General features: G+C 38.5%; 1 protein-coding gene across 4 annotated transcripts in view; it reads left to right on the forward strand.

Moving 5' to 3' along the window:
- The window catches only part of BNC2 (basonuclin zinc finger protein 2), a 431315-nt gene that overhangs the window by 110930 nt on the left and 292487 nt on the right, over nucleotides 1-27898 (forward strand). For all 4 annotated transcript variants that reach the window (XM_059411598.1, XM_059411599.1, XM_059411600.1 and 1 more), the window contains exon 2: nucleotides 21854-22054. In XM_059411598.1, the coding sequence (XP_059267581.1) occupies nucleotides 21854-22054 (201 nt within the window). The remainder of the gene's footprint in view (nucleotides 1-21853; nucleotides 22055-27898) is intronic.

Here is a 27898-nt window from a genome sequence, read left to right on the forward strand (position 1 = left end):
TCTGTGCAGTTCCATACATTTTAATCACTCTTAAGATGTGTATTTGGAATCTTAGTAGAGAGTGGATCCAGTAGGTTATGTTCATGTTGAAGCGCTAAGTGTCAGATTTTCTCCCCCCTTTTCAAAGCTCACTGGCCACGAACCATGTGGAATACATTTAGTTCTGGCAGAGTTGCTAGCTCACACTCCTCCCGCGATGTCTTTGTTAGGGCACCGATAGGGCCAGTTGTTAGACTTTCTTTTTTTACAAAAGATTGTTGATATTTTGTTTGTTTACTCAACAGTATGCCTCAGTTTAGAGGATAGAATCCAGAAAGGAAAGAAAGTGTACAGATTACTTTATAACATGTAATTTTTAAAAAATCTGGCCATTGGAGAAGCTGTCTTTGAAATGCACGATTGCCAAGTAATTTGTAAAAATAACCTATTCTCTAAGACGGCATGAGAATTTTAGTTCTGAGATGAAACTGCTAATTCACAGCTTCAGTCAGCTGGTTATTTTGTCTACAGCAGCATGAGACATCTCATTTGACTTACTACTGCCCCCCCCAAACACATTGACTTCATCGATCAGTTGTTTTAATATTGTGAAGGCACAGTCTTTAATGTGCCTGGAAGCTGCACTTTCAGGTAATACTTAATTGTATTTAAAGCAGTAGACTTGGTACTATCTCTCTAAGATGGAAGTGCAAACTTTGGAAAATACTGTACCCTCCTATTTTTCCTAGCAGTTTGTATTTTGTTCATCATGTTCAGGCACTAGTTAATTAGAATGGAACAAAACAAAAAGAGCCAAAACAACTTACATTCTGAAATGTAATTCCTTCCCATTTAGGTTGTGTGTGTGTGTGTGTGTTTTGTTTTTATTTTTGTTTTTCCCACAAAATGTGACAAGGTAAACAATTTATCATCTGTTCTCTTGTTCTTAAAAGATCTGATTTTTAAAAATTCTTAAAAATATCATACAGCAGTTAATTTTTTGTCTTCAAATAGAAATTTAAGCCATAGTACATTAAAATTGGATCTTTTACTGATTCCATCAGACTAAACATAATTTAAAAATAAATTCATTAAAAAAATATACATAGTGTGGTGCTTGGGACTTCTTGATTGAGTTACTATTTCTAGAAAAATTGTTACAATTTTTATATGATTACTTGTATGTTGTTTGGACAAATGTCTCCACAGTATTTGAGATTTATTTATTTTTATTTTGAGAAAAATAAGTCTGCAGTGAAAAGGAAACTGAGAGTTAGGGGGATGTTGGCAAAAGAGAACAGAGATGGACTTTCCTTGAGAGATTTCATTGCTGATCTCTTAGATGTGGTGCCACATTTTCGTAGAAGGCATTTACCATTTGTATGCTGAAGGTTGAGCTCTTTATTTTACATTTCTTCACATAGAACTCCAATGCTCACAGCGTGCTGGTACCTTGACCAAGTGTAAATGCAAAAGGAAAGAATATTTCATAAGTAAGTTTGTAGTTCCTGGATTTAGTTTTGACCTTATCAGTGTTTTAAAACTTTCTTCTTGGGGGTTACCTGAAAAAACTTTAAAAATGATACCGGGTTGGAACTTAAAAAGGCATAGTTCAGGGATAACAAATACGTTTCCTCTTGGGGGTGAATTTTGACTGGTGGTGAGTGCTTTGAGAGGCTGAGGTGGGTGAGGAGGATAAAAAGTGTTTTGTCCTTGGTTAGCAATGCCTGCCGTTGCTGCTGAGTTAATAGTCAGTGGAATCAGGACCTGAATTTCTCTCCCTGGTGTACAGACTCCTGAAAGTTGCTGTGATCCTTCATTTATTAATCATGTGCTCATACATTCAATAAATCTTCTTAAACACCCCAGAATACAAGTGTGCCAAACATGGTAAGAACATAGAGATGGAATGACATGAATTTGCTTTTAAGGCTTAATGACTGGGAGGGTTCATTGTTCATTAACAAAAAATGTGAAATGTGATAGGCAGTTTTGGAGAGACTGTAATGGTCCAAATCAGAAATGCTGAATTCTAAGTAAGAAGGATATTCAGTTGCAGAAATCTGGCAGATTCTAAAGCTTGTTTGGGAGATAACTTGTATTTACTGATTAGGTAGCCAGACATTTGGAGGGATATCCATGCCCATCAGTCGTGGATAGGTGATTGCCTTGTCAAATGTATAGCCTATATATGACATTTTGATAGTGCAAGGCAAACGTAGTAGGTGCTATAAGGGAACTATGATCAGTCTTTAGATAAGTGGTAAAGCCACATGCTGGAGATGCCACAACATGGTAGGGAATCAAGGATGGAACATCATTTCAGTGTTTAGACATTTATTAACTTCAGTGAATATATATATATATATACATATATATGTATATATATATTAAAGATTTTATTTATTTATTTGAGAGAGAATGAGTGAGAGAGAGCATGAGAGAGGAGAAGGTCAGAGGGAGAAGCAGACTCCCCAAGGAGCTGGGAGCCTGATGCAGGACTCAAGCCTGTTGTGGGACTTGATCCCAGAAGTCCAGGATCATGACTTGAGCCGAAGGCAGTCGCTCAACCAACTGAGCCACCCAGGTGCCCTGTGAATATATTTTTTAAAAATTTTATTTATTTGAGAGAGACAGAGAGCTACCATTGGGGGGAGCCTTTGCAGGAGGGAGATGGAGAAGCAGACTCCCTTCTAAGCAGGGAGCAGGACCCTAGGATTGTGACCTGAGTTGAATGCAGACACTTAACCAAATGAGCTACCCAGGTGCCCCCAGAGAATATTTTTTGGTAGTAATATTTTAACCCTACAGTACATGTATGTGTAAAATATCAAATTATGTTTAATGCATATAATTAAGTGTTAGTCTTAGGAGATCCCTCCACCATTTTTTCTATTGTAAATCTTCAGATTACCTTTGATTCCTTCTTTTCCCTGAAAGTTGAAATTTATTAAGCATCAGTTCCTTAAGATTTATAAAAAAACAAAATAACTGTAACTTGTGATTTTGTTACTCACTGTGCCTGAGTTTATGTCGCATGTTCTGTGAGGTGAGGACTATCTATAGGGTTAGTTGTTTAGAATCCTGTAAACAGATAACAACCTAATAAACGTTCTTGCCCTTGGAACTTACATTCGTGTTGAATACAACGCAAATTTCTTAATTGAATACTTCTGTCTCAGAACTTTCTCTTTTCTAATTACATCTTGCACACTGTTCCTAGAAGAAAGAAAATTTCCATTATTTAACTTTTTCTGTTCAGAAACATAAAGCCTGAATTTCAGGGCCTCTACAGCATGCCTGGATATCCTCTTTCTAACCTCATCCCTTGCTAACGTTAAGGGACAGTGCTTTCTTACACTTAACTTTTATTCAGTCCCCTCTACCCATTTGGAATGTTCTTCGTCTTTCGTTACTCTCCTTAGCCCATGAAACTCAATTCATGTCCTTCTTTTTACCAGATTCTGCTCTTGGAAACACTTTAGCTGATAATACAAATACTGATTTGTGGCATTTCTACTTTAATAAGAGACAGCAGTTATTTATATGTTTTATAGAAACTCACATGTTTATGTGTAATCTACTTCACTATAAGTCAGGTGAAATTAGAGACTCTTGTCTTATATATTAACACCTTATGAATATTAGCACAGTTGAGAACCAGGAAAAGCAATGCTTTTCAGAATTCTGAAGAGACGTAACAAAATATCCAAGCTTAGATAGCAAACTTCTCAGAAAGTCATTCCCCCACATTTTGCTTAGGACCCCAAAATTCTAAAAACTCTTAATTTTTTGTTTTCTTAATTGCTAATACATAAATACTATAGGAAGTAAGAAAGGAGTACAGAAATGTGTACAGAGTAAACGGATTTCCATTCCTACTCAGAAGTAACTTTGATTTACCAAATTTCTAAAAGTATTTCCAGAAACTGCTTAGTCTAAACATAGAAGTATTTATTACACCCTCCCCAAGTTTTCTTTCTTTTTTTGCCATGAATGTAGTATACCATATTTACTGTTCTGTATCTTGCCTCTTATGATTTATTTAGAGATGTTCGTTATCAATACTCATAGCTTTATTTCATTCCTGTTAACAGTTGCTTAATATTCCTTTGGAAAGATTCATAGTAAAATATGCCACAGCAGATTCTTGAAATGGGAAGAAGGAAGATATTGAGATAAAAGAAGTAATTATAAATAACTACAAAAGGATAAAATAGTAAAATTTTTAAGGATTTTATTTATTTATTTGTCAGAGAGAAAGTAGATGCATGCAGGGAAAGCAGCAGGCATAGCAGGCAGAGGGAGAAGTAGGCTCCCTGCTGAGCAAGGAGCCTTATGTGGGACTCCTTCCCAGGACCCCAGGAACAGGACTTGAGCTGAAGGCAGACGCTTAACCGACTGAGCCACCCAGGCATCTTCAAATGGTAAATTTTTAAATTAAAAGAGGCTATTCCCGGGTGCCTGGGTGGCTCAATGGGTTAAGCCGCTGCCTTCGGCTCGGGTTGTGATCTCAGGGTCCTGGGATTGAGTTCCGCATAGGGCTCTCTGCTCAGCGGGGAGCCTGCTTCCCTCTCTCTCACTCTGCCTGCCTCTCTGCCTACTTGTGATCTCTCTCTGTCAAATAAATAAATAAAATCTTAAAAAAAAAAAAGAGGCTATTCCCAGAGATTCCAACCCCCTCCCCAGTAGCAAACAGAGCCCCCACAAGTCCTTAGAAGCCCTGAAGGTATCACTGCATTTTAATTTGATGTTCAAATGAAAAATCTTATGGGGGAGTTGGTAGGCTCAGTTGGTAGAACATGTGACTTGATCTTGGGGTTGTAAGTTCGAGCTCCATTTTGAGTATAGAGATTACTTAAAAGTAAAATCCTTAAAAACAACAACAAGAGCAACAAAATGAAAAATTTTAATTAGCAAGGACTATCCTATTTTTTTTAAAAAGTGGGGGTGGATATACAACACCTTTAAGAAAATTCTTATCTAAAATGGCAGAAACCTTGAGAGACATTGTAGTGTATGGGGATAAACACGTCTTGAAATCAAATCAACTTGGTTTTGAATCCCTACTTTGGCACTTAATATAAGATCTTAGCCAAGTGACTTAATTCTCTTAGCTTCAACTTCCTTATTGGTAAAATGAAAATAATAATACCTATCTCATAGGACCTGTGAAGAAAAAGTGAACAAATAATTTATGTTTTTCCTGGCACACAACAGGTGCTCAATAAATGCAAAGTAACAACTCCAACCTCTTGTTCTATCTAAAACAATTAATTTCATAAGAGCTTTGGATGCTGAAATTTTACTGTAATTGTATCTTTTATAACATTATCACAATGCCTTGTACATACTAAGCATTTCAAACTTGTGCTCTGATTTATTTTCTCTAACCCTTAAGTGTCTAGTTTGTTTTTCTTTGTACTTCACCAAAATCCTCAGGTCTCTAAAAAAAGGTACAAAGGCACACACATGATCACCCTGTGCCACATGAAGATGCCCAACAGGCAGATGTCAGAATCAACCAGCAGTGTGCTTGTAAATGTTTAAAAACTGTTTTATGGGGCAGGGGAGCTCTGATTGGTAGCATTTGCTGATTGCTGTGGTGTAAGTATTCCCACCGTGGCTGACTTACGGTTGCCAGGGTGAAGTCAACTGACTTGTACGATTCCTGAAAGTATAATAGTCTGTTCTTGCAAATCAGTAGAGCAGCTCTTGCACATGGCTAGATTCCCTGGACCGCTGCTTTGATCTGATGATGATAGTTAGAGAGACATAGGCCTCAAAAAATTGTCCAAGCTCTACCACTATCTCATTTTTTGATTTTTTTACCTCTGTGTTTTTGTTTGTGTATAGTAAAGTAGTGGGAGTAGATCAATTTTCTAAACTTTTCTTGGTGTATACCCTCTATATTCTGTGAAGGTATCTCAGACTTTAGAAGCCAAGGGGCCCAAGCTTTCTGTCCTGTGTGTTTAGAATGACTTTCTTTTTTAAAGAGGTCTCCACTGGTTAAAAATGTTTGAGAAGCACTAATACTTAATAGCTGTCACATATCTTTTGTCTGTCATTGTAGCAGAGGCTTTGATACAGGTGACAGGTGATGGCTTTACTCACCTTACAGACATAAATACAGAAATATATAGAGCTTAGGGAAGTACAAAGGGGAACATAATGAATTTCAGTGTTGTTTTTACCAGAGGTAGACATAATAGAAAATAGTTTTGGTACTTGCCTTTTTTTTTCTTAATAGGACTTTTCCTTTATGTGTGCCTGAATTCTCCATATATGTGTGTAAGGTTGATGAGACGTAATGGATAGCTCGGGGTCTCAAACTCGATTGGCCATAGTGGACAGCAAGTCTTGGGATTGGGGGAGACGTTTGGGGTGTAAGACAAAGAGGAGCGGGGGAGACTGTGCTCATCTGTGAGCCCTGCTGAAAAGACAGCTTCTCCACCACCACTGCAGAACGTTGTCAGGAAGAACACAGATTTCTGTTGCCATATGTTTAGTTCCTGAAACTCCATCTTTTGCTTCTTCCCATTCTATCCCCAGCAGCTGGAAAGCCATACTTTAAATTAAAACGTCTTGATTTTTTCTTTTTTACCATGTTCGCCAGTAATTAAGCACACATACATGCATACTCATACACACTCAGGGAGGAAGCCAAGCAAAACATACTTGGCCTGAGGGCCAAAGTTGGCCTGTGGACTTATAGTTAGAAATCTCTCCTTATACACATGTATATGTAGCAACTGATATTTATTGAATGCCTATATTTTAGGCTCTCAGCTAAACCTTTTGCACTCATCAAAATATTTAATCTTCACAACTGGGTGAACGATTATTATTATTTTTTTATAGATGAGGAATTTGGGCACTTTGTGAGAGTTAAGTAACTTGCTAAGGTCACATATTTAATAAAAAGGTCCCACAGGTATTCAAACCCAAGTAATCAGACTGTAGCAGTTGCGGACTTAACCACTTGGCAAAACTGAGTCCATGGCTCACTCTCCTACGTGTGCTGTGAGCACATACACAAAATGTAAATAACTGAACATAAAGGATGAGTTAGAGACCATCGTCTGATGTTAGCTCATTTGTGTGCAGTGATACAGTGTGTGTGCGTGCATGTGTGTGTGTGTGTGTGTGTGCTTGATGTGATAAACCACTGGAATACAGCATGCTTTCACACTTTATAAGGTTTTTCTGATAAAGCTTAGTGAGGCCAGTGTAAAATCTCACAGCGAGTTTGTATTTCTCTTTGTTACAAATGAGACATCCTGAGGTGTGGGGCCAACATTGTCTCTGTCCAAGGGCAAAAGTTCCCTCACTTCTCATTGCCACAGTTAAACCCCACCTATGGAAATGCTCCAAGTCCTGAGTGATGATCACTTCCTCTGGGCAAGGGTATGAAGAATAAAAGTAAATCTAGCAGGAGGAGTAAATCCCAAAAGACAGAGATAAGTACTTGAGGTCAGAGACTGCATCTTTTATAGTTTGTCTACATACCAAACTCATTAATATGAATAATTGTCTTAGCTGTAGTGGTTGTAGTAGCAAAAGCAATACAAGAAACTAGTCTTGCCTTACACTTTTACATCAACTTTTCCATTATTTCTAGGATTTGGGGAGATCTCTTTGAGAAAGTAATGTGAGATCAGGTCTCTTCCATGTTTCTCCTTAATTTCTACTTCTTTTTTCCTACCCACATAAAATGTCTTTCAACTTTTAACTGTCCAGCCTATGGGTAAAACCGTAAGACTCTAGGAGGAAAAATGAAAACAGTGTGCAAGAATCTATATATTTATCTGTTTAGGTTTCCCCCCCCTGGGAGATTTTGGAACACCATTAGACACTGTGAACCTCTTTATGGTTTATTCACTTGGTGTGGAATGAGAGAGAAAAAAAGAGCCAGTCCCTCTGGCAGTATTCTTCTCAACACTCAATACCCATCATGTGAATGGAAAGAACCCAAAACCTTCATTTTCAGAACTGTATCTCAGCCCCTGGCTCCTGGAGAAAACCAGTGTGGTTCAGATGTGGGATGGGAAGAGTGGTTTGCATTGGCGCTGGCCTTGTGGGTGCTTTGGGCTGGAGCACACTCAGCTGTGGGTTACAGATGCTTGATCTCCAGTATTAATGTGGCCAACATGTGAAACCAGGGCACCCACAATACTACACAAAGTCCACGCCTCTGATAGTTTGGGAAATAACTCCCAGCTGAAGAATTCCTTCATGAAGGCTTGAAACACATTCTTGAACCAGAAGGTCCTTTTCCAGAGGGGTGGGACTAGGAAAGAGGTGCCTGATGAACTTGCAGTGGGCATTAGGACAGGATCATAGGGCATCTATGGTCTTGGGAGGTTTAACTGAAAACAGAAAAAAAAGTGCTCCACGAAATGTTAGATTTCGTAAATGTTCAATGCCATGGCATACATAGAGCAGAAAGCTTGTGCACTTGAGCCATTGTATAGTTTCTTTGGAGATGTCAAGTGCAAACCATTACTGGTGGATGTCATCTGGTCTGATTCAGGGTATGTTCGAAATGTTTCCACCAGTTTTTATCTTCCTGAGTTGTCCCCAAGGTTGGTAGGACTAGAGAAAATGATATAGGAGAGAAAGGAAATGAGCATGGGGTTAGGGAGTGCCCTCTGTGTAAATTCAATAACCCAGACTCTTTCCAGGACAAACAATTTTGTCTCTTCTCACCCATAAGGCCTGTGCTTCCTTTTAATGGCACACTTGAGAGAGCTGGATTATTTCCATTCCCCCATTCCGTTAGTGTGCTCGTTTTCTTATTCAGGTACAATTTCTAGTGAAATGGTAGTTTATAAGTATTCAGAAGTTAGTTTATTGACTCTTATTGCACTTCTGAGCACCTAATAAATAATTTATTAGTCTGATGGATATGTGGCTACCTAACTATGGGGCATGAAATATGCACTGTTTTTCTAATACACTGTAGGGAGACCTGTTTATAAAGTATTTAGTATTGGTTTTATAATGCACCGTTGACAACAGGAGACCACGAAGCTCAAAGATCAATCTCATTTTGGCCCACAGTATTAATGCTGCTTTATAAAGCTCTGTGACAGGTCACTTAGACAGTGGTCCTCACAGAAAGGACTCTGTTAGGAAGGCACGCTGTAGTGGTTGCCGGCAGAGCGGATGAATGTCTTTGTCCAAGTCCCTGAGGTGACTGGCGGTTGCTGATGTTGGCCAGGTGATGGAACTCATCGTTCCCCTGCTCTCTGGAGGGATTCTGGACTTGGAGTGCCCGGTTCTGCTAATGTAGCCCTCACTAATTGTGCAAAGGGCTGGTGTGACTTGGACCACAGCTGCAGTCTTGGAGATACAAACCAGGCAGTAAGGAGTGGAGCTTCGCTCTCCTCCATCTCGCGCTTGTTAATGAAGTGACATTCTTCCACATCTCCCACTCCTTCATGCAAATCATGTATGTGACATGGCATAAAGATTTTTGATTTTTGTTTGCTTCGGTGAATTTCATTAGTCAGGAATATATTCACAGACATTTTAAAAACACTACATAGGAAACACTTAGAATCAGGAGACACCTAAGTAAAATATTGAATAAATTCATCTAAAAATCAGTTCTCAGTATTTCACTTTGTAAGAACTATGTACTATAGGAATGCCTTATAAGGGCACTGATTTACGATGTACTGTTGCCTATTAGGGTGTATGTGTTGGAGCAAGGCATTTTTCAGTTTTGAATGGAGAACTTCTTGCTTGTTCTAAGTGTCCTGCTTCCCAAAGTGGGAAATCTGAGGTACACTTCTTAAACCCAGTCTGCTCGTTTGAAATTTCTCAAGAGTTTGTGAGATCCAAGCCTGGATCCATTCTGCTACTTGCCATTTCTTTTATTCATTTCTCATTGATTCAGAGTTTCATTTCATCTCCTCCAATTGGACCTAACCCTTGCCCCCACTGGTCCTTGATTTGTCATTGTTTTCTGAGACGATCACTCCTTCTGTGCAGCTGTCATTTATTGAGCATCTACTGTGTGTTAAGCATTCTGTCAGTCCCCAGATGACCAAAAATAGATAAAACTCTTTCCTTTTCAACCAGTGGCGAGTTTAGTTGGGGAGATGGGTAGTAAACTGGCTTTCTGACACAAGCACTCTCAATACATATATTGTTTAACTGCAGATTTTTTTTTTTTTTTTATATCTCTTACCTTTGGTTTCTGAGAAAAATTTTTCCCCTCTCCCTTCAGGGGCACCCTTTTTATTTGTGGTCTTGATCACATTCTCTCCTAGGACCCTTTTATATCATTTTCCCTCTGGCTTAGATCTTCAATAACTTTCCTCCATTGGCTTTGTCCCGTTTGTCTATAATACACTCTTTTCCCCCCTGTAACATGTAACCAACCATCAGCACACTCACACAAGTTCTTCCAGGCCCTACAAACTTTTCAGAGCACTTTTTCTTATTTTACGTGCTTGCTTCGCAGAATCTCTCTGAAGACCCTTTTGCCTTTTCCACCTCCTTGTCTTTTATACTTTGTTTACTTAGCTCCTTTACAGTCTGAATTCTAGCTTTTATACCAATTTGTCCATTAAGAACTCTCTCTCAGGGCACAAAATATAATTATAAAATATTACAACCACAGGTATATAAGAGGAAGGTATAATGGACACCCATTTGTCCAAACATAAGAACTTAGAATGTAAAAATACATGTGAAGCCCCAGGTTACCACCCTCCTCTCCAGTGCCCATCCCCATGCACCAGCATTACTCTGATTTTGGTATTTATCATCCCCATGCATTTGCTTTCCTTTTACTGTATTTACTACTAGGTGCTACTCTTTGGTTTTACTCTAATCTAAATATAGTGGATTTTGTTTTGTTTTGTTTTAGAACATTTAAAACTCTGCCTGTTTAAACTCTGACTTCTTATCATTCAGAACACTGGACCATCGTAATGCCCTTGTTAATACTGCTCCTTCTGTCTTATTCCCCAGAAAGCATCAGTGTTCCCTAAGATGCTAACCTCTGCCTTCTTTACCTCTTGTGTCACTTCTCTGTAGATGGCTCTCAGATCTGAAAACTCTAGTGTCAGTCTGTTTTCTGAAGTTTTCTAGTTGCCTTGTCATTGGTTTGATCTGCTGTTTCCACAACCTTAGCTCAAATGCAGCATCCCACAAACTAGTTCATCCCCATTTCTGTGGATACTTCTACCATTTCCCATGCTCAGAATATTAGAGCTTTTGTGTCATCTTTGACTCTTCTCATTTTTTTTTCAAAATAAAAAATTTTATTTATTTATTTGACAGAGAGAGAGATCATAAGTAGGCAGAGAGGCAGGCAGAGAGAGGGGAATCAGGCCCCCTACTGAGCAGAGAGCCTGACAAGGGGCTTAATCTCAGGATCCTGGGATCATGACCTGAGTCAAAGGCCGAGGCTTAACTCACTGAGCTACCCAGGCACCCTGACTCTTCTCATTTGTAACCCACATTTTCTCAGTCATTCTTGTCCCCTGGGTTTTATCTCCATATTGTATCTGCTCTTCCCCATCCCACCCCCAGCCCTGTTGCCTGTAATCATTTTACCCAGATTGTTGTAACAGCTTCCTAATCGGTGGGTTTGCTTCTGTCTTTTCACACTTCAGTCTGTCTGTCATGCTGTTGCCAGATAAATCTTAGTGTGTGCCGTAATGATCATACCGTGCTGCCGGTGAGAAGTTTTCAGCAGTTCTGACTGTTGGTGGATACAGGATAAATAGCAACTCTTTATAGTGGAGTGTAAGGCCCTTCCAGTAATAACAGTTCCTATTGAACATTCAGTCCCTTTCATTCATCATTGCTACCCAGATCCTACCTTATCTTCTAGGCAAATTGGATCACTTCTCTAGGGATATTATTGGTTCTTCAGTTCCAGCATAAATGCTGCCTCTGCTTAGAAACGTTCTCTTACAACACCAGCTGGAAGGAATCTCTTTTTCCAAGTCATGTAGGATTCTGCTGAAGCTTCTCTTATCACATTCTGTTTTATTAAGGTTGTTTTTATACATGGCTTATCTTCTGTACTGATTATAAACTTCTTGTTAGCAAGGGCTATGCCTTAACTTTCATGTTCCCCACACCTTCTTATACTTGGCAAGTAGGGCTTTGATCAGTATTCCCTAGCGGTGGCTAAAAATGTTTAAAATGTCCTTCTTTATAAAAAGTGGAAGAAAAGGAAATGAGAAACTTAGTTAGTCAGGATAAAAGTGTATCCCTTATCAATTAGCAAATTATTCAGTTGTTCCCACTTTGCTACTTCATTCTCCCCAGGGTTTGTTTATTTAATGGTTGGCTGCTGTCAGCCTTGGAGACTGGAACACTTAAAATGTGTTTGGGTGGGTCAGAGGAGTATGTTATATTTGCAGTTAAAAAAAAAAAATTGTCTTGGGGCACCTGGGTGGCTAGGTCGTTGGATGGCTGCCTTGGGCTCAGGTCATGATCCCAGCATCCTGGGATTGAGCCCCACATTGGGTTCCCTGCTTGGCAGGAGGCCTGCTTCTCCCTGCCCCACTCTCCCTGCCTGTGTTCCCTCTCTTGCGGTGTCTCTCTCTGTCAAATAAATAAATAAAATCTTCCCCAAAAAAAAATTGTCTTGCTGTACTCCATGCCTCCATGCCTCCGAATAATACTGTTTGCAGAGTGTCTATAATCTCTTTCCCAGTCTCTCAACAGGCACACTCTGTGCCCACCCCAAATTACCGACCCCAAAATAGTCATAATTACAGATCATAGGACAAGCTCAAAGAGCAGTAACCAGCAAGCATGATTCAGGATCCTATGTTGTGTATGAAGTTCTTTTCCATTTAAGCCACTTGGATACACTCACACTCTTGCATTGCCTAGTGAAGGTATCTCTCACCTAATCATTCTTTCTCCCACCCACTTACTGCCTTCACATTCATCCTCATTCTGTGAAACTCAGATATTTACTTGATTGCCAACACTTCTTACCTCTGAAGAAACTGTTGCAAGCAGTACACATAGTGGCAGTTACTTGATTAATTTTTTTTTTTACATTTTTTATTTTTTATAAACATATATTTTTATCCCCTGGGGTACAGGTCTGTGAATCACCAGGTTTACACACTTCACAGCACTCACCAAAGCACATACCCTCCCCAATGTCCATAATCCCACCCCCTTCTCCCAAACCCCCTCCCCCCAGCAACCCTCAGTTTGTTTTGTGAGATTAAGAGTCACTTATGGTTTGTCTCCCTCCCAATCCCATCTTGTTTCATTTATTCTTCTCCTACCCACTTAAGCCTCCATGTTGCAACTTGATTAATTTTTGACAGTGATAAATATCTGCAGTCTTTTGTCTTTTCCCTTTTCTCTTCCATGCTGGTTTTTTTTTCCTTTTTTTTTTTTCTTTCTCATACTTGTAATCTCTTGTTATCACTATTTTTAGTAGAAGTGCCATTAAATGTAGCAATAGTAAACTTACAGAAGTGAAGCATAGCATGCATACAGAAAAGTGTGCTAATCCTATGTGTATGTAGCTTGTTGGATTTTTATCAAGGGACCATACCCCAAACCACCAGGTGGATGAGGACACAGCATAGTGCTTGTACCTTAGATGCTTTTGTTGTGCCTCTTGCAGCCACTACCCCCACCGTGGGTCAGTACTAGTCAGACTTAAGCCACTGTTAATTCTTCCCATTTTTAGCTTGCTCTCCTGAGTTTCTGATATCTTCTGGGTTTCTTATTTTCGGAAACCATCTCCAGGTTCATTTAAATTTATTCCAACATTTCTATTTAAATATGTATGGATAGAAAATACTGTTTAGTTGTATAAAGGTTTTGGAACTTTAGGTGTATTGTTGGTTCACATTTTAAAGATTTATGTATTTATTTTAGAGAGTATGCGTGTGCACAAGCAGGGGCAGGGGCAGAGGGAGAGGGAGAGAATCTCAAACAGGCTCCCTGTTGAGCAGGAGACCAAAGCAGGACTCCATCCCAGGACCCTGAGATCATGAGCCGAAATCAAGTCAACTGCTTAACTGACTGAGCCACCCAGATGTCCCGGGATTTTACTTTTTAAGTTTGTCTTCTAGGTTTGTGAATTTCATATATGGGGGTACCATCAATAAAGTTGTTTTCTTCTACGATAACTCTAAAAACCATGTTGGATTTCTTGGGTGTCTCTGAGTCTCAATCTTCCTTCCTGACAGTAATTTCAATTATTACAATGACATCTTCAGTGGGGCTGCAAGTTTCCTGGTCCATAAACTGTAGAAGGAAGTAAATAAAGAAATTAATACTATCTTTACAATCCTTGCAAGTTTTCTTGATCATATAGAAGTAATTCTCCACTGGACGCTCTCCAGCCTGTTTTTCAATACTCATTTAAGGAAATACATCATTGGCTCTTTTCCTCCGGAAGATTTTCTCATAAAACATTGACTTCAGATTATGGTAGCAAGAAGCCATTGTCAGTGTTTGACCCGAAAGAAGACACAAAGTTACTTCGTTTTATTTATTTATTTAAAGCCCAAACAGAGTAGGTAAAATGTTTGATCTTTTGGAGATTTAAGATTCATGCTGACGTCAGATGCTTTTGCATCTGCAGATGTTTTGATTCTAAGTATTCATCATTTCCCTAATATTTTATAAACTACCTCATCTACCACACCCTACCCAAATCTTTTAATTTTTAAATTTTTCATAGGACATCAAGGGATTATGGCATTTTGGTATATCCTTGATGTGTTTTTCTGAAACGGAGCCCCTGATTAGGCTGTCAGCAAATGCTATATCACATTGGTTGTTCTAGTTGGTGCAGAGACAAGTGTCAACCAGAGCAGATTCTTCCTTTTACAATAGTACCAAAAAAAAAAAAATTGAAGATTTTAGATAATTATTTGCTCAAGGGGGATGTCTGTACCACTATTTAAAGTGATTTAAATTGGTGTCATATTCAAATTTTATTTTGGGAGGTTTCTTTTCCTCTTTGGGTCTGAGGTCACATAATGTCGTTTTCAGTGCAGGAGCTTTCTCCTTCAGTGTAAGTGATCAGTTTTTTGGTTTTGGTTTTTGTTTTATTTGGGGGTATAGTGCTTATTACTATTATTTTTTGTCCTATGCTCTGATGTGGTTGGTATTCCTGTGAGTAAACATCAGAGCATTTAGCACCCACAATGCTTTGTCCAAAAACAAATAACCAAAAACCAAAAGCATGCTTGCATGTCTTATTTACAGTGTGGACCATGATCTTGTCCCCTGGAATCTCCAGGCTATTCTGGCTGAGGTTTCTATATGTTGAAATGCTCAACCCAGGGTGCCAGAGCCATCTGGAGAAGATATAGCTGTAAACACAAAAGAACATGTACAGTGTTAAAGCAGAATCTCATAGAGGAGAGAGAGATTGAGACTGGCAATCAGAGATGACAACACATTATTTTCTTCCTTCACCTAAATCTGTAAAGATCCTTAACTGCATTTTGGAACTTGTTAATCTACGAACTGTTAACCCAAACTTATGTCTTGAGTTTTTAAGAGCATAAGCAATAGAACAGATATCTCCAAAGAGGAGAATTTATAGCATGTATAAGCAGACACTAGGTTAGATTCAGTAGTTGGTGTGTATGCATCATTTTTTTAATCTGGATTCAAGGCTGCTTCATTCATGTTTGGTTAGACCATCGAATAAATTGAAATATGAATGAAAACTGTTAGAAAAGTTTACCAGTTGTAAGATTTAAATACCAGCTCCTCGGTGGCTCATCGGTTAGGTGTCTGGCTCTTGGTTTTGGCCCTGGTTGTGATCTAAGGCTCCTGGGATCCATGCTCAGCAGGGAATCAACTTATCCCTCTCCCTCCCCCTCTGTCCCAGGTGCTCTTGTGCTCTTGCTTTCTCTCAAATAAATAAATAAATCTTTAAAATGAAAAAAAAAAAAAGATATAAATACCAGGATCTAACTAGCATATTCCAGAAGTTTTCTTAATGACCATTGGGTTATAGTGCTGTAGAACACTAGGCTAGTAATGGAAGGAAAGTGGGAATGCGTGGAGAATGCAGAGATGTAGGTATAAATGATGGGTGAATCCTAATTGTGAAGATGGACACCTTAATATGTAGAGATATGTTCATATTAGAACTTTACCTTAAGAATTACCCTTTAATTTCTCCTCTTTCCTTTCCCCCAACGTGCAGGCACAGTAGGGTAATATTTCATCTTTTTGTGTCACTTTTTTTGGGGGGGTGAACTTTTCACTCTTCTCCCATCAATTTACATATGTGACTCAAGGGAAAAGAGGCAGCTTAGATTATGATACAATTATTCACAAAGGGAAAACCTCAGTTGAAATTATTGTTTTTACTTTTTCCTACCCTTTTTAGTGAGGCAAAAATTTCATCCCTTAACTTCACACAGAAAATGAAACTTTACACAATAAAGTAGGGATGGCAGGTTTCACAAGGGAAAAAGGTTGCTGTCAACTTTTTTCCTTAGGAATATGGAAATTTGGGTGGATTATCTGTTCAGAGGAGGTTTCCTTTATTAATTCTTTTTCCTTTTTTCACTTAAGACATCTGTTAACATTTCACACAGCCCAACAGATGTTACAAAGCAAGTCCCATACTTTGTTCTCAAGAAAAATGACATTTCCTCAATTGGTTCCCCCCACCTCTGTGACTGGGCCCAGGCTGCTGCTTCTGCATAATTTGCATATATTAAGTTATATTCCTTAATGCCATATGAATTTGTAGCTTATATGGTAAAGTCTGGTTTGATCAGAAAGTAGTTTACATGTTGCTTTAGAGTTAAGAGAGGCATACGAAACATTAAAAAAAAATCTCCTTTGAGAATGACAACCTAATTCCACATATAGGATTGGAAAGCCTGTTATTAAAAATTTTTTTCTGTAAACTGAATGAGTTACAAAAGCTTGAGTTGTTTTGCCATAAGGAAGTGCTGATTGTCATGCGATGTGGAGCGTCATTTTTATTATTTTGGCAAGAACAGGGACAGTTTTGTCTTGACAAGCCATTAGATGAATACCAGCATGTGTCACATGAAAAACCACTGATCTTTAACCCAGCTCTGTACTTAACCAAGCCTTGAAAATGAATAGTGAATAAAAGAAGAGCAAAGGCCAGTTTACTGTCATTACAGATTACAGAATTTGTTAACAGCTGCTGAACTGAACCCAGGGAATTACAGGTATTGTTCCGTGAACCAGCAGAAGTCCTAGAGATGCTTGTTATACTGTGTATATAAATTATATGTTTATTTGATATTTGCTTAGGATTTACATTGTTGGAAACATAACCAGAAGAAATGAAAATCCTTGACTACTTTCTCAGTGTTCTAACTACATCCCTGCATCACAAAACCATATATATTTACATAGAATTATTTCCAGTGAGGTTGCTCTGCCCCTTGTTATGGAACTTACTTTAAGAAAGCAATGTGTTTTTAAAGAACATAACAGTAAGTATTAAAAGGAAAAGAAAAATCATGCAATATCCCCCCACTAGCCCCCCCCCACTCCACAAACATACACACAAAACAAAATTCTTTGTTCATTTATTCCTGTAAGTATTCATTGTGGCTGATATTTACACTAACTTGTGATTTTTTTTTTTTTAATGGAGGGAAAACTTAAATCTACCTCAATACCAAAATATTGAAAAGATCAGTAAAATTTTAAACAGTAGGTTGTGGGAATTATTGCTTACAGAGCTAACAAGAAAGAACACACTTTCTTACTCTGCTGGTGGAATTGCATTGTGCCTCCCTATAGTCTTGTTATCCCATACTAACTGAAATGCAAATTCTTTGCAACTAATTGGATCTCATTGAGGGTACAGGCACAGTATGTAGTTATATGCAAAAAAGGTTTTAAAAAATACAATTTCTCTGTAATTACAACTTTTAATTACTATCTAAAACATTGGCATCTATAGTATAGGTTTAGAATATATATATATATATATATATATATATATATATATATATGTATCTAACTTTTTACAGATGACGCAAAAACATGAGCTATGAAATGCTTAATAAGGTACCAGCTTGAAAATTAGAGGAAAATGTTTATTTTAAAGAATCTATAAATTGAATTCTAGTAAAGTCCTGTGAAAATAAGGACTTTTGTCTTGAAGTTTAGGATTTAGTGTCTTAGAGCCAGTATACTGAAGTCATGTTAGTAGTGTAATCCTTTTCTTGGACCATTTTAAATCATAAACATCAGAAATCACTTCCAAAAATTATTATCTTTTGTTTTCTTTCTGACAGTTGTCCAGTCTGTTTTAACATTGTAAACTGCTAAACTGCACTGAGTTTCTTACTTTTTCCAAGTGTGTATCTGCTATGTATTGTTGTGAGGTGGAGGTATTCACATTCCCATAATGTCTTTAATAACGTGCTTGCCATTTGGACCTAGTTGGTGTATTCTCAAATTCCACAGTCCATCTCTCACAATCAGTAAATATGGGAAAGCCAGCACATAGCCTTTAGTATCTGTAGTTCTTTAACTGAAATACTTGGAATCAGGACAGTACAAAGCAATTACTATGATGCCTACCCCCCCGCCAGCCTTAAATAACTCTAATCCAAACGATTCCAGACAACTCTTCCATCATCTACAGATTATATATCCACTGGACTAACTTAGAAGTTCTTTTTGTGCCTTGTAGGTTTATTTTTTGTAACCTGTGCCTTTCTTGCTAGATAGAAAATTAGCCCAAGATCAAAGACTCTATCTGGCAGTGAGTGGCAAGTTCAGATCATGTATTTTGGGGACTTCTAGAGGAGTCTAATTTGTAATTTCAAAACTTGATTTAATAATGACTATTCTAGATTTAAAATCCGCAAAGTACACCCTGTGTATATGCTTGAGGTTTTGTTTTAGTTTACTGATTCATTTATTGTTAAGACTTTAGGTTAACTGTTATCTCTTAGAAAGCTTGTCCTCTTTGTACACTAGTCTTACAAACCAGTTAAAATTTTGTTTTGTGCAATCCATTTAGCAAGTGCTGTACTGTATGATAGGTTTGTTGTGAAAAATTTTAAACCTTGGAAAGATATCCTGGTGCCTTTGAGATGTGTGCCTTGGCACTCATACATGGGTTCTAGTTACCTTGCAGACCTGTTTCATCTAGAGCAACCTCAAGCCTTGATATCTCAAAGAGCTCAGTTTGCCTACGCTGGGTAGCATTTTGTCAGAAGACTGCTGGCTGGGCAGACCAGATTTGGATGTATTAGCTAGTCAGCCTAATAACCCTGTACAGACTGTATTGATTTTCTAGGAGAGAGTTTATGAACTAAATAAACTTGGGGTTGGTGTCTTAATAAACTGCTTCTCTCAGTCTGTCACATTTAGTTATGGAGCTGTGCAGTTTAGGGGGAAAAAAGGCTAATTCTGTTACAGATTGTTCACAGCAGGGTCTCCAAATTAGCCCTTTGTTTTGTAATGCCACCTTGCTTGGGCTCGCTTTGAGCACATTTCTCAGTTTTGCCCTAATGAGTTGCAACACTGATAATGTGGCTGATGATCTTTCATTGATTTCACTATCACTTGCTTGTCTGGTAATTGATCCGTTGCTGAGACTCTAGTTAATTATATCGGCTTTGACATGGCCTGGTCCATGGGGAATTTCAAGTCTTGCAGAATAACAGTTTTAATAAAAGAGTCTATTACTGCAGGTGCTTGCTGCTGCATGCCAGTTGATTTTTGTGTTGTGTGTGTGTGTGTGTGTGTCTGTGTGTGTGGTTGGGGTGGGGTTGGGGGGATGATACCTGGAAAAGAAGAGGACTACTGGACTGAAAGAAAGAAGGGGTGGGGGCTAGAAGAAGAGGAAGAGGGAGTGAAGGAGAGAAGAAGGAAGGAGGGGGAGTATGAGGGGGAGAGCTGGAGAGCAAGAGGCAGGCGAGAGAGAACACGCAGGCAAAGCGATACAACAGAGCCTGAGAGGAGCGAGGAGGAAGCTTGCTATTGACAGTGTCCTTAAGCCTCCCACAAATAACAGCCATTAGTGGGAAGGTCAGGAGCTGAGCAGGCAGCTTGACTGAGGCACTGAGTGCCACTTCAGAAATCAAGAGGCTAGCAAATTTTAGAGGGAGTTTAAGTGGGTAATAGCTAGCTGTAAAGGTACAGTCACTGTTGACAATTGACTCATAGGGGCTTTTCCTGCCCTCCCCCTTCAAGAATATTTTTATTGACCACAGGTGGACTTCATATATTTTAAGGCAACAATTCTTTGGGTTCTTGTTTGTTTCTTCTCAGATATTGAATTTGCTGCTTTTGAGACTTTTTTGTGCTTAATGGTGGTGAACCGGAGGGAAGTTTAACAGAAAAGCTTTCAGGAGATGTCGGTTCTAGAGGGGAAGGCACATTTGTGTCAACATAGTGTACGTTTTCTCATCTTTTCTCATTGTCCACTAATGACACAGAGCTGCCATTGAAGCTCTTTTCTGTTTCTTTTGTTGTTTCAGAGAGTAAGGTTTATTGTTATTCTTGAGTTAAGAAGGAGCAAGGAGAGTGGTACATTTGTCCTCAATATTTGTAGGTGGTTGAAGATTAATGTTCCTTACATTTTAAGTTTAGGAAGGATGGCTTTTTCCTGCTGACTACTTTTATGAGATGACATGAATTTAGCTTTCCATTTTGAAGTTACTGTTTATGTACAGTACATTTTCTTCAGTTCTGCTTTTCCATAAATGAGGTAGATAAATACTATATAATAAATAGATGTTTTGTTTTAAAACTGGTTTAATTAAAAATACAGCATGCTATCCGGGTTATATTTCATCAGGCATGAAAACGTTATAGAATTTTCCATAGAGATCTCAATGAAAAATGGAATTTTTATATTCATTACTTTTTTCCCTAAAATGGGACAGGCTTTTTTTCTTTCATCTTTTTCTTTTTTATGATTTGAAAGGGTATTGTAGATGCTTCATCCAGGAACTTAAACAAAGGATTTTTTTCTATTTGTGAGCTTTAAGAAAAGGTACACTTTTTTTCCTTGCCATTCAGTTTCTTATTACTTAACCTCTAATTTAATAATTAATGACCAGAGGAACTAGATGTTAAATACTATGTATTTATTTTGCAAATGTTTATTGTGTATCTTCTATGTTCAAAAAACTGCTAGGTTTATTTATTTACTTTTCAGAGTGGAAGGTCAAGTTTTTATGTACATTATTTTCTCTAGGAGTTTATATGTAGTTATAAATAGCCCAGCACAGACTATATGACTTTTAGGAGCTAACATTTAGCCAACAACTGAGCCAACTTAACATTCTCTTAGAGCTGAATATTTTTCTTTCTTCCAGTGTAATTAGAAAAAAAAATGTTTAAGCGGAGCAGTTTATAAATGTTAAAGACTGATGTCAGATATTGCATGTTATACCCGAAAGCATTGTTGGGAAGATTTCCCTGGGAAGGGCCTCAGCTTCTCCTCACCCCGTGTGCCGTCTGTGATCATGGTGCTGTTTGGAGTGTGCATAAGTGTGTGTCTATCTGTGTGTTTGGAGAGGGGTTAGTGCAGGGTGTCATTTGGTGCCTGACAGTGGAACAGTGCAGTTGACTCTTAGCTCTGCTATCCAATGACATGCAGTGGCTGAGAGTTTGAAGCTGATGGTTGGGTCTCCAGTGCTGCCTGCACACCTGACAGGCAGCTGTTAAACCGAGCAAAGGCAAGCTCGGGGAGTCACAATCTATGCATAAATGATAGGGGTATCTGTGCAGAAGGTGCGAAAGAAGCTCTGACCCCCTCCCTCCCCCAAATCTCCCCCTTCCCAAATGAAATGCACAGTTCAGCCAGCTTCTTAACTACACTACACTCCTGCTACTGGCTGCCAAGAAGCTCAAAAAATCCACCTTCACTTTTCAGTCAGAAGAGGCAGAAGTGGATGTGAGAGAAAGAGAGACACAGAGAGACAGAGAGCCAAAGAGGGCAAGAGACTTGACTTTAAGAGACTCCTGTATTGACAACTCCATGCAGTTCGGAACCAGAACGACTACAGCTGAACCAGGGTTCATGGGGACATGGCAAAACGCTGATACTAACCTCTTATTCAGAATGTCCCAACAGGTAAGTTTCTTTCTTTCTTTCCTTTTTTTTTTTTTTTAAAGAAAACTTGAATTGTTACATAGACTTCTGTTTGTTGTTTTTCTTTCTAACATTTTAAAAAATTTGGTCACTTCATAGTTACTGTTTTATCCTAACTGTGGTGTTGGAATGTGCAGGGTTACTTACTTCATGGTTTCCCTGAGGGCTCCTTAAAAGAAAAAGGGGAAAGGATACTGAAGTAAAAGAAAGCAAAGGCATTCGTTGCAAAGTTTCACAGGATAGCCTGGGTCAGGGGAGGACTTTATTTCTCGGTTTTCTGTTTAAAATTAAAAAGGAAAAAAAAAAATAGCCACCGTCCAAAAAAATGTATCGTTCTGTCTTTACTGATGATCACTTTGTCGAAGTGTCTGCTATCGCAGAGTAGGTTCTCCAACCTAACAGCCATAAAAGGTAGGGGCCCCTCTGCAGAGCCCCGCCGACTCCACGGGGCTGGAAGCAGCTCGACTCCTACCTGCGGAGAGGAGGCCGTGCAGGAATCGCTGCCAGCGCCGAGGGTCGCGGCGGCGGTGGCGGCGTGCGTGGCGGGCCGTGCCGGCGGGTCCCAGCTACTCGGCACCGGCCGCGGCTGCCTGCCGGTCCGGCCGCCCACCCACCTCCGCGCTCGTCCCTGTGCTCCCCGCTGGCGCCGGCTGGGCTCCCGCACATTCGCCGGCCCGCCCGCCCGGCCGCCCGCCTGCTCGCCCGCTGGCCAGCGCACTCACACTCGGGCGCAGCCGCGGCGTCCTCCCCAAAGCCGCTGCTCCGTCCGGGCCACGCTGCGGGCGGCTGGGTGTGCTGGCTCTGCCGGGAGAGCCGACGTGTTAGTGTGAGGCCGGCGGCAACTGATAATTAATCACGGGAACCGGCGGCTCGTACCACGCGCTTGGTGATACGCGCCCTGCACGCCGGGCTCCTCTTGCACAATTGCTGGCTCTGCGGCTCTGAGGGGGAGCGAGGGTGAGAGGAAGCGAAGGGAAACAACCCAGAAACTTTCATCTTGGACTGTGCTCAAGCGAGGGAGGGAAGTTCCCTGGTGCCTCCCTCCTAGACACGTCTTGCTGTTCAAAAGCCTACACCAAACCCACACAAAGCAAGAGTTAGCGTGATAGTATCATCCACACAGCACGAAAGTATTACTGGCAAATACAGTTGGATTTTAAGTAGATGGTAGTTGTTAAGAAATTGGTGCTGTTCCACTCGTTGAAAAAAAAAATGCAATTGCCTTCTTTTTCTAAAACCTGTTTTGCTTCTAAGAGTTCATGAGCATTAAATACTTCATTGAGTTAATTAGATTTTTTAAAGTATTGATAATGAAAGGAAGAAAACCATTTGGTAGTCTGTAAACTACCAGAAGTTTAGAGGTACGTCTGCAGAAGCCGGTGCACAGAGCCAGGGTTTTGTAGCATTTAGCTAGCGAACAGTTTTATCACGCCGTTCTAGATAGGATAAATGCATTTGAATAAGGTGTATTTTGACATATCCTGTAGAGGGACCCTGATTACTGCTGATACAGTAAGCTGGGATTTAAATGCAATCAACATAAACCCAATAAGCAACTCTTCATGAGCTATTTCCCATTCTTGCAAGTTAAAACGTTCATTCCCTCCCAGAGATACTCCTGGTCACTGTAGAGTGCCAATTTGAGAGGTGTGTTTCTGAGGCACATCCCTGCCTGGGTGTCTCTCTCTCCGTGCTTGTAACACAGAGTGTGTTTTCACTCACTGTAGGGCCAAGCAACTTGTGCCGCACTTTAAAAATTGTATGTCACGTTTAGGGTTTTCCTTTAGTTCGGGAAGGTCAGGTGTGTGTGAGTGTGTATGTGTGTATGTGAAGGGAAGATTGCTTTAGGTCTCCCTCTAGCTAGAAAAGAGTTAATAAAACCAGATAGAGATAATGATCAATTGATAAATGGCTATTGAACCACATAGATGGTGTTAGATTGCTTCTTTGGCACTAGCCCATTTCCAAGTAGATTTGAATCTAAGGAGACTTTAAGTCATGGAAAACATTTTAGCTAAAAAACAAAGAAAAGTAAATGATATAAATGATTGATCAGAATTAGGAAAATAATTTGAAGTCACTCAGAGAGAAAAACTCGTGCAACTAAGCTAATATGGTATCTTTGATCCAGTTGTTAGACTTCATGGATATATAAAGATCTATTTTGTCTCTACCTGTGTGCATGCATGTGTCTTAGAATCAGTCTACTATATGAAAAGAGTAGATATACAAGGAGGTAATTTATGCATAACGGATGCTATATAAAACTACGTAGTATTATGCCAGTTACTAAACAGAGCGGTAAATTGGAGAAAAATCACAATTTTAAAACGTGTTGTAATTTAACTGTATATATATATTTTTTAGGTTTTGGTTTTAATGGAGGTAGTCCCAACCCCTCCCTCCCTTTTTTCTGTTGTGCTTACTAAATGTTTACCTCCTGTGCATTTTTGGAAAACATGTAAGGAGTGTATGAGTGTATTTTTTTTTTCTTCTTCAGGATGATATTTTAGTTTGTATAAATATTATGTAAACTTAAATTCAGACTGTATAAATCTAAAAATATATGTGCTGTACATGTTATTAAAGTATGTTTATTTTCTTTACCTATAGTTCATCAGCAATGTTGATTCAGGGAGTGTGTGTGTATGTGTGTGTGTGTGCGCGCGCGCTTGTGCACTTAGGAAAGACACTTTTCTTGAAATGATTTTCTTGAAGCCAACAGTTTCAAGGAATACTAGTTTCAATATACACATTGAAGCCAGCTTTTGTTTTACTACAGGTAAAAGTTTGTCCAGTTTAATCAGATATGCAGAATTCTGTATGAAGAGGTTTTTCTGTGTTATGATAATTTTAATTTCTAAGAAAAAATTGATTTAACACTTGAAATGAATAGAATTGATTGGATCTATTTTCTTATTTCAAAGTTTTCTGTAATAATATAAACACTCTTAAGTTTTACCAGATCATTTCTTTAAATATTAGAAAAGACTGACTAGCAGGTTTCAAACTGAGTTACAGAGAATTAACCACCAGTGTTATTTAAGTACAGCAAAACTTGTAGAAATATCTCATGAATACTGAAATTTAATAATCTAGATTTGTGTCTTCTACAGGTAAATTAAGCAGTAGGGATATAAAACTCTTTGTCTTTTGTATGAGCAAAGTTGGATCTGCTTATATGTAAGTCTGTCAGTCTGTCTACCTCTAATAAAAAAATCACAAACGAAAGCCAATTTAGATTTGATAGAATTAAGTATGTATCCCTTACATTCAAGATATGATGATTTTACCATATTTTCCTGCCTTTCTACAACTTTCCCATGTTTAAGTAAGATTTTTCTAAAAGGGTAATTTTTTTTTTTCATGCAGACAAATATTTGATAACCTTAAAGGGCATGACTCTTGACTTCTGTAAAGGAAGTTCTTTTTTGAGTTACTTTGATCAGTGACAGGTCGAGAATGACCAGAAACCCTTTGCTCATCTTCTGTGTTAATCTCCTAGAGTCTAGAACATTATTTTGCCCATTTTAACCTCATTAAGCATTGTTAAAAGTAGAAAATAAGGCCTGCTTTGGGAAGCTTTTTTCTTTTTTCTTAATCAGGTTTTAAAAGGTGATTTTTCTATTTTTGCAAATATTTTGTGCATTTGAGAGAATCTCAAAATTCTTTGTTGCTACTTTAAGGGATGCAATAGTCTAATATATTTTGAAATCTTTTCACACATGAAACCGTAACAGGTAAATGGCTTCAGCCCATGTTTTACACATTATTAGAGGCATTTACCTTTTATTATTGGTGAGGTATATTTAACCTGTTTCAAATAAAATGTAGATCCCTTAATAAGGTCTCTTTTCAGACACAAGTGAAATACTAAGTTAGAATTATAAATGATTCTGTGCATCATTATGTAGTAATTTAGGATTCACCCAATGATGTAACAAAATTAACAACATAATTTCATTGTGAAACTGTGTCTTATTAAAGAACAACTGTCTGACATTCTCTTACAGTTGCTTTATTTAACTTCATGCAAATATTATTAGTAGTGACATTTTTCTATTGTGCATTAGATTCTCTCATTAGCATGATGTGTTAGTTATCACCAGAGAAATCATTTCTTAGGTAGGTGAGGGGCAAACCAAGAAAGCTAAAAATTAAATCAACGATTTACATTAATACTAGAGCGTCTGCTCACCAGAGATATGACAGAGTAAAGCAAACTTTCTTTCTAATATAAAATCTAGCACATTTCAGAGAAATGATAAATAAAATATATTGTAAGAAATATATAATAACATTGCTGGAATCCATTTAAAAGCATGTTTGATATGAATTTTTCTCCCAGTACTCTTTTAGTTCTTTCTATTCATATAGGCAAACACAGTTTCAGTTTGTGGAATCTATATTTTAAAGTGGAAATGGTGGTTTTGTCTGATTTCCTACCTCCCCCCCAAATAATTTAAATGTTTATTCACTAACAGTTTAAAAGGCACATATAGCTTTTCTTTTAAGTCAGATACCTAATTGTATATTGTGGTTTGATTCTTCTTTATTGTTTGTACATTTTTATTCTAAACTCTATCCCACTCATGTAGACATCCCTTTTAACATGGGATGTATATTCTTATTTAATCAGAGCCCTGAGTAAAGCAGTTGATAGTTAATGGTCTTTGAAAATGACTTTCATTGCCAGGCATCATCCATCCCTAGGTTTCTGTACTTTTCCCTCCCTTTTTACTCCCCTTCTTACAGTTGGTGTGTTTTGGTAATCATGTCTTAAATTGACCAAACTTATGGTCTTAATGTGAAAATATTTATATTAGGAAGCATGTAATTTCAGCCTGTTGAATTACTAGGCTGCTACCTCCAATTTAAGTTCCCTTCTCTAATTTGAATGATAATATGTTTTATTTTGAAGTTTAACTATAGACTTATATCCAGATGTAATTCTTAACATCCATTGTGATGGTGCAACACTAAAATAGGAATATTTGGGTAATTGTTAAAATATAGATTGTAGTAGAGACAGGTGCTTGTGTGTTGGCCTGTACTTTGTAAGTCTGTGGATAGCATGCAGGCTTCACTTAACAGGTACTGTCTGATTTGTAATGCAGTGGGATAGTAGTGAGGTCCTGTACATGGCATTTATGTACATATTAATGCAAGGGAAGCATGCATAAACATTTTCTCAGATGTGTATATGGTATATGTTAAAAGCCTGTACACAGATTTCAAGTTTATTTTCGACACAATGCACTAAATGAATTTGAACATAGTAGGTGATCGTTTTGAAATTGTTTTTCTCTTATTTCTGTAAGCTTCAAACTGGTCCTCTGTGTGTAATTGTCAAAGTCTGGTGCTAAGGTGAGTCAAGTAACCACAGTTGAAAAATAAATCCCTAAAGGTGCAGATACCTTATCTATAATTGTAGGTATTTTTTATAATTATATTTATGACTGTATCTTAACGTTCAGTGATAAATCCAATTATTCATGCATGGCTTTATGGAAATCTGATTAATGTAGTGACAGCACAGATTTGGGCTACCCCAGCAGCACATCCTCCCACTCCTGTGTCAGGGTTAAGAGCCACGGCAAATCCTCCCTAACTAATTAGATGCTGAGTAAGGCATCTCTGAGATGTTGGGGCAAAAGTGAATGGGTCACAGCCAAAGCAGGATTGCAAGGACTCCAGTGATAGTGAAAGCATTCAAGTCTGCCAGGTCGTTGTGACACAGGGAGCTGATTCCAAAGGAACAGACCGTTACAGATAGGAAGCTGGCGTCCTCCCCTTCCATGAAAAACAAAAATTCTAGTGCTTCTC

This window comes from Mustela nigripes, chromosome 9 (genome assembly GCF_022355385.1).
Source record: "Mustela nigripes isolate SB6536 chromosome 9, MUSNIG.SB6536, whole genome shotgun sequence".
Classification (NCBI taxonomy): Eukaryota; Metazoa; Chordata; class Mammalia; order Carnivora; family Mustelidae; genus Mustela; species Mustela nigripes.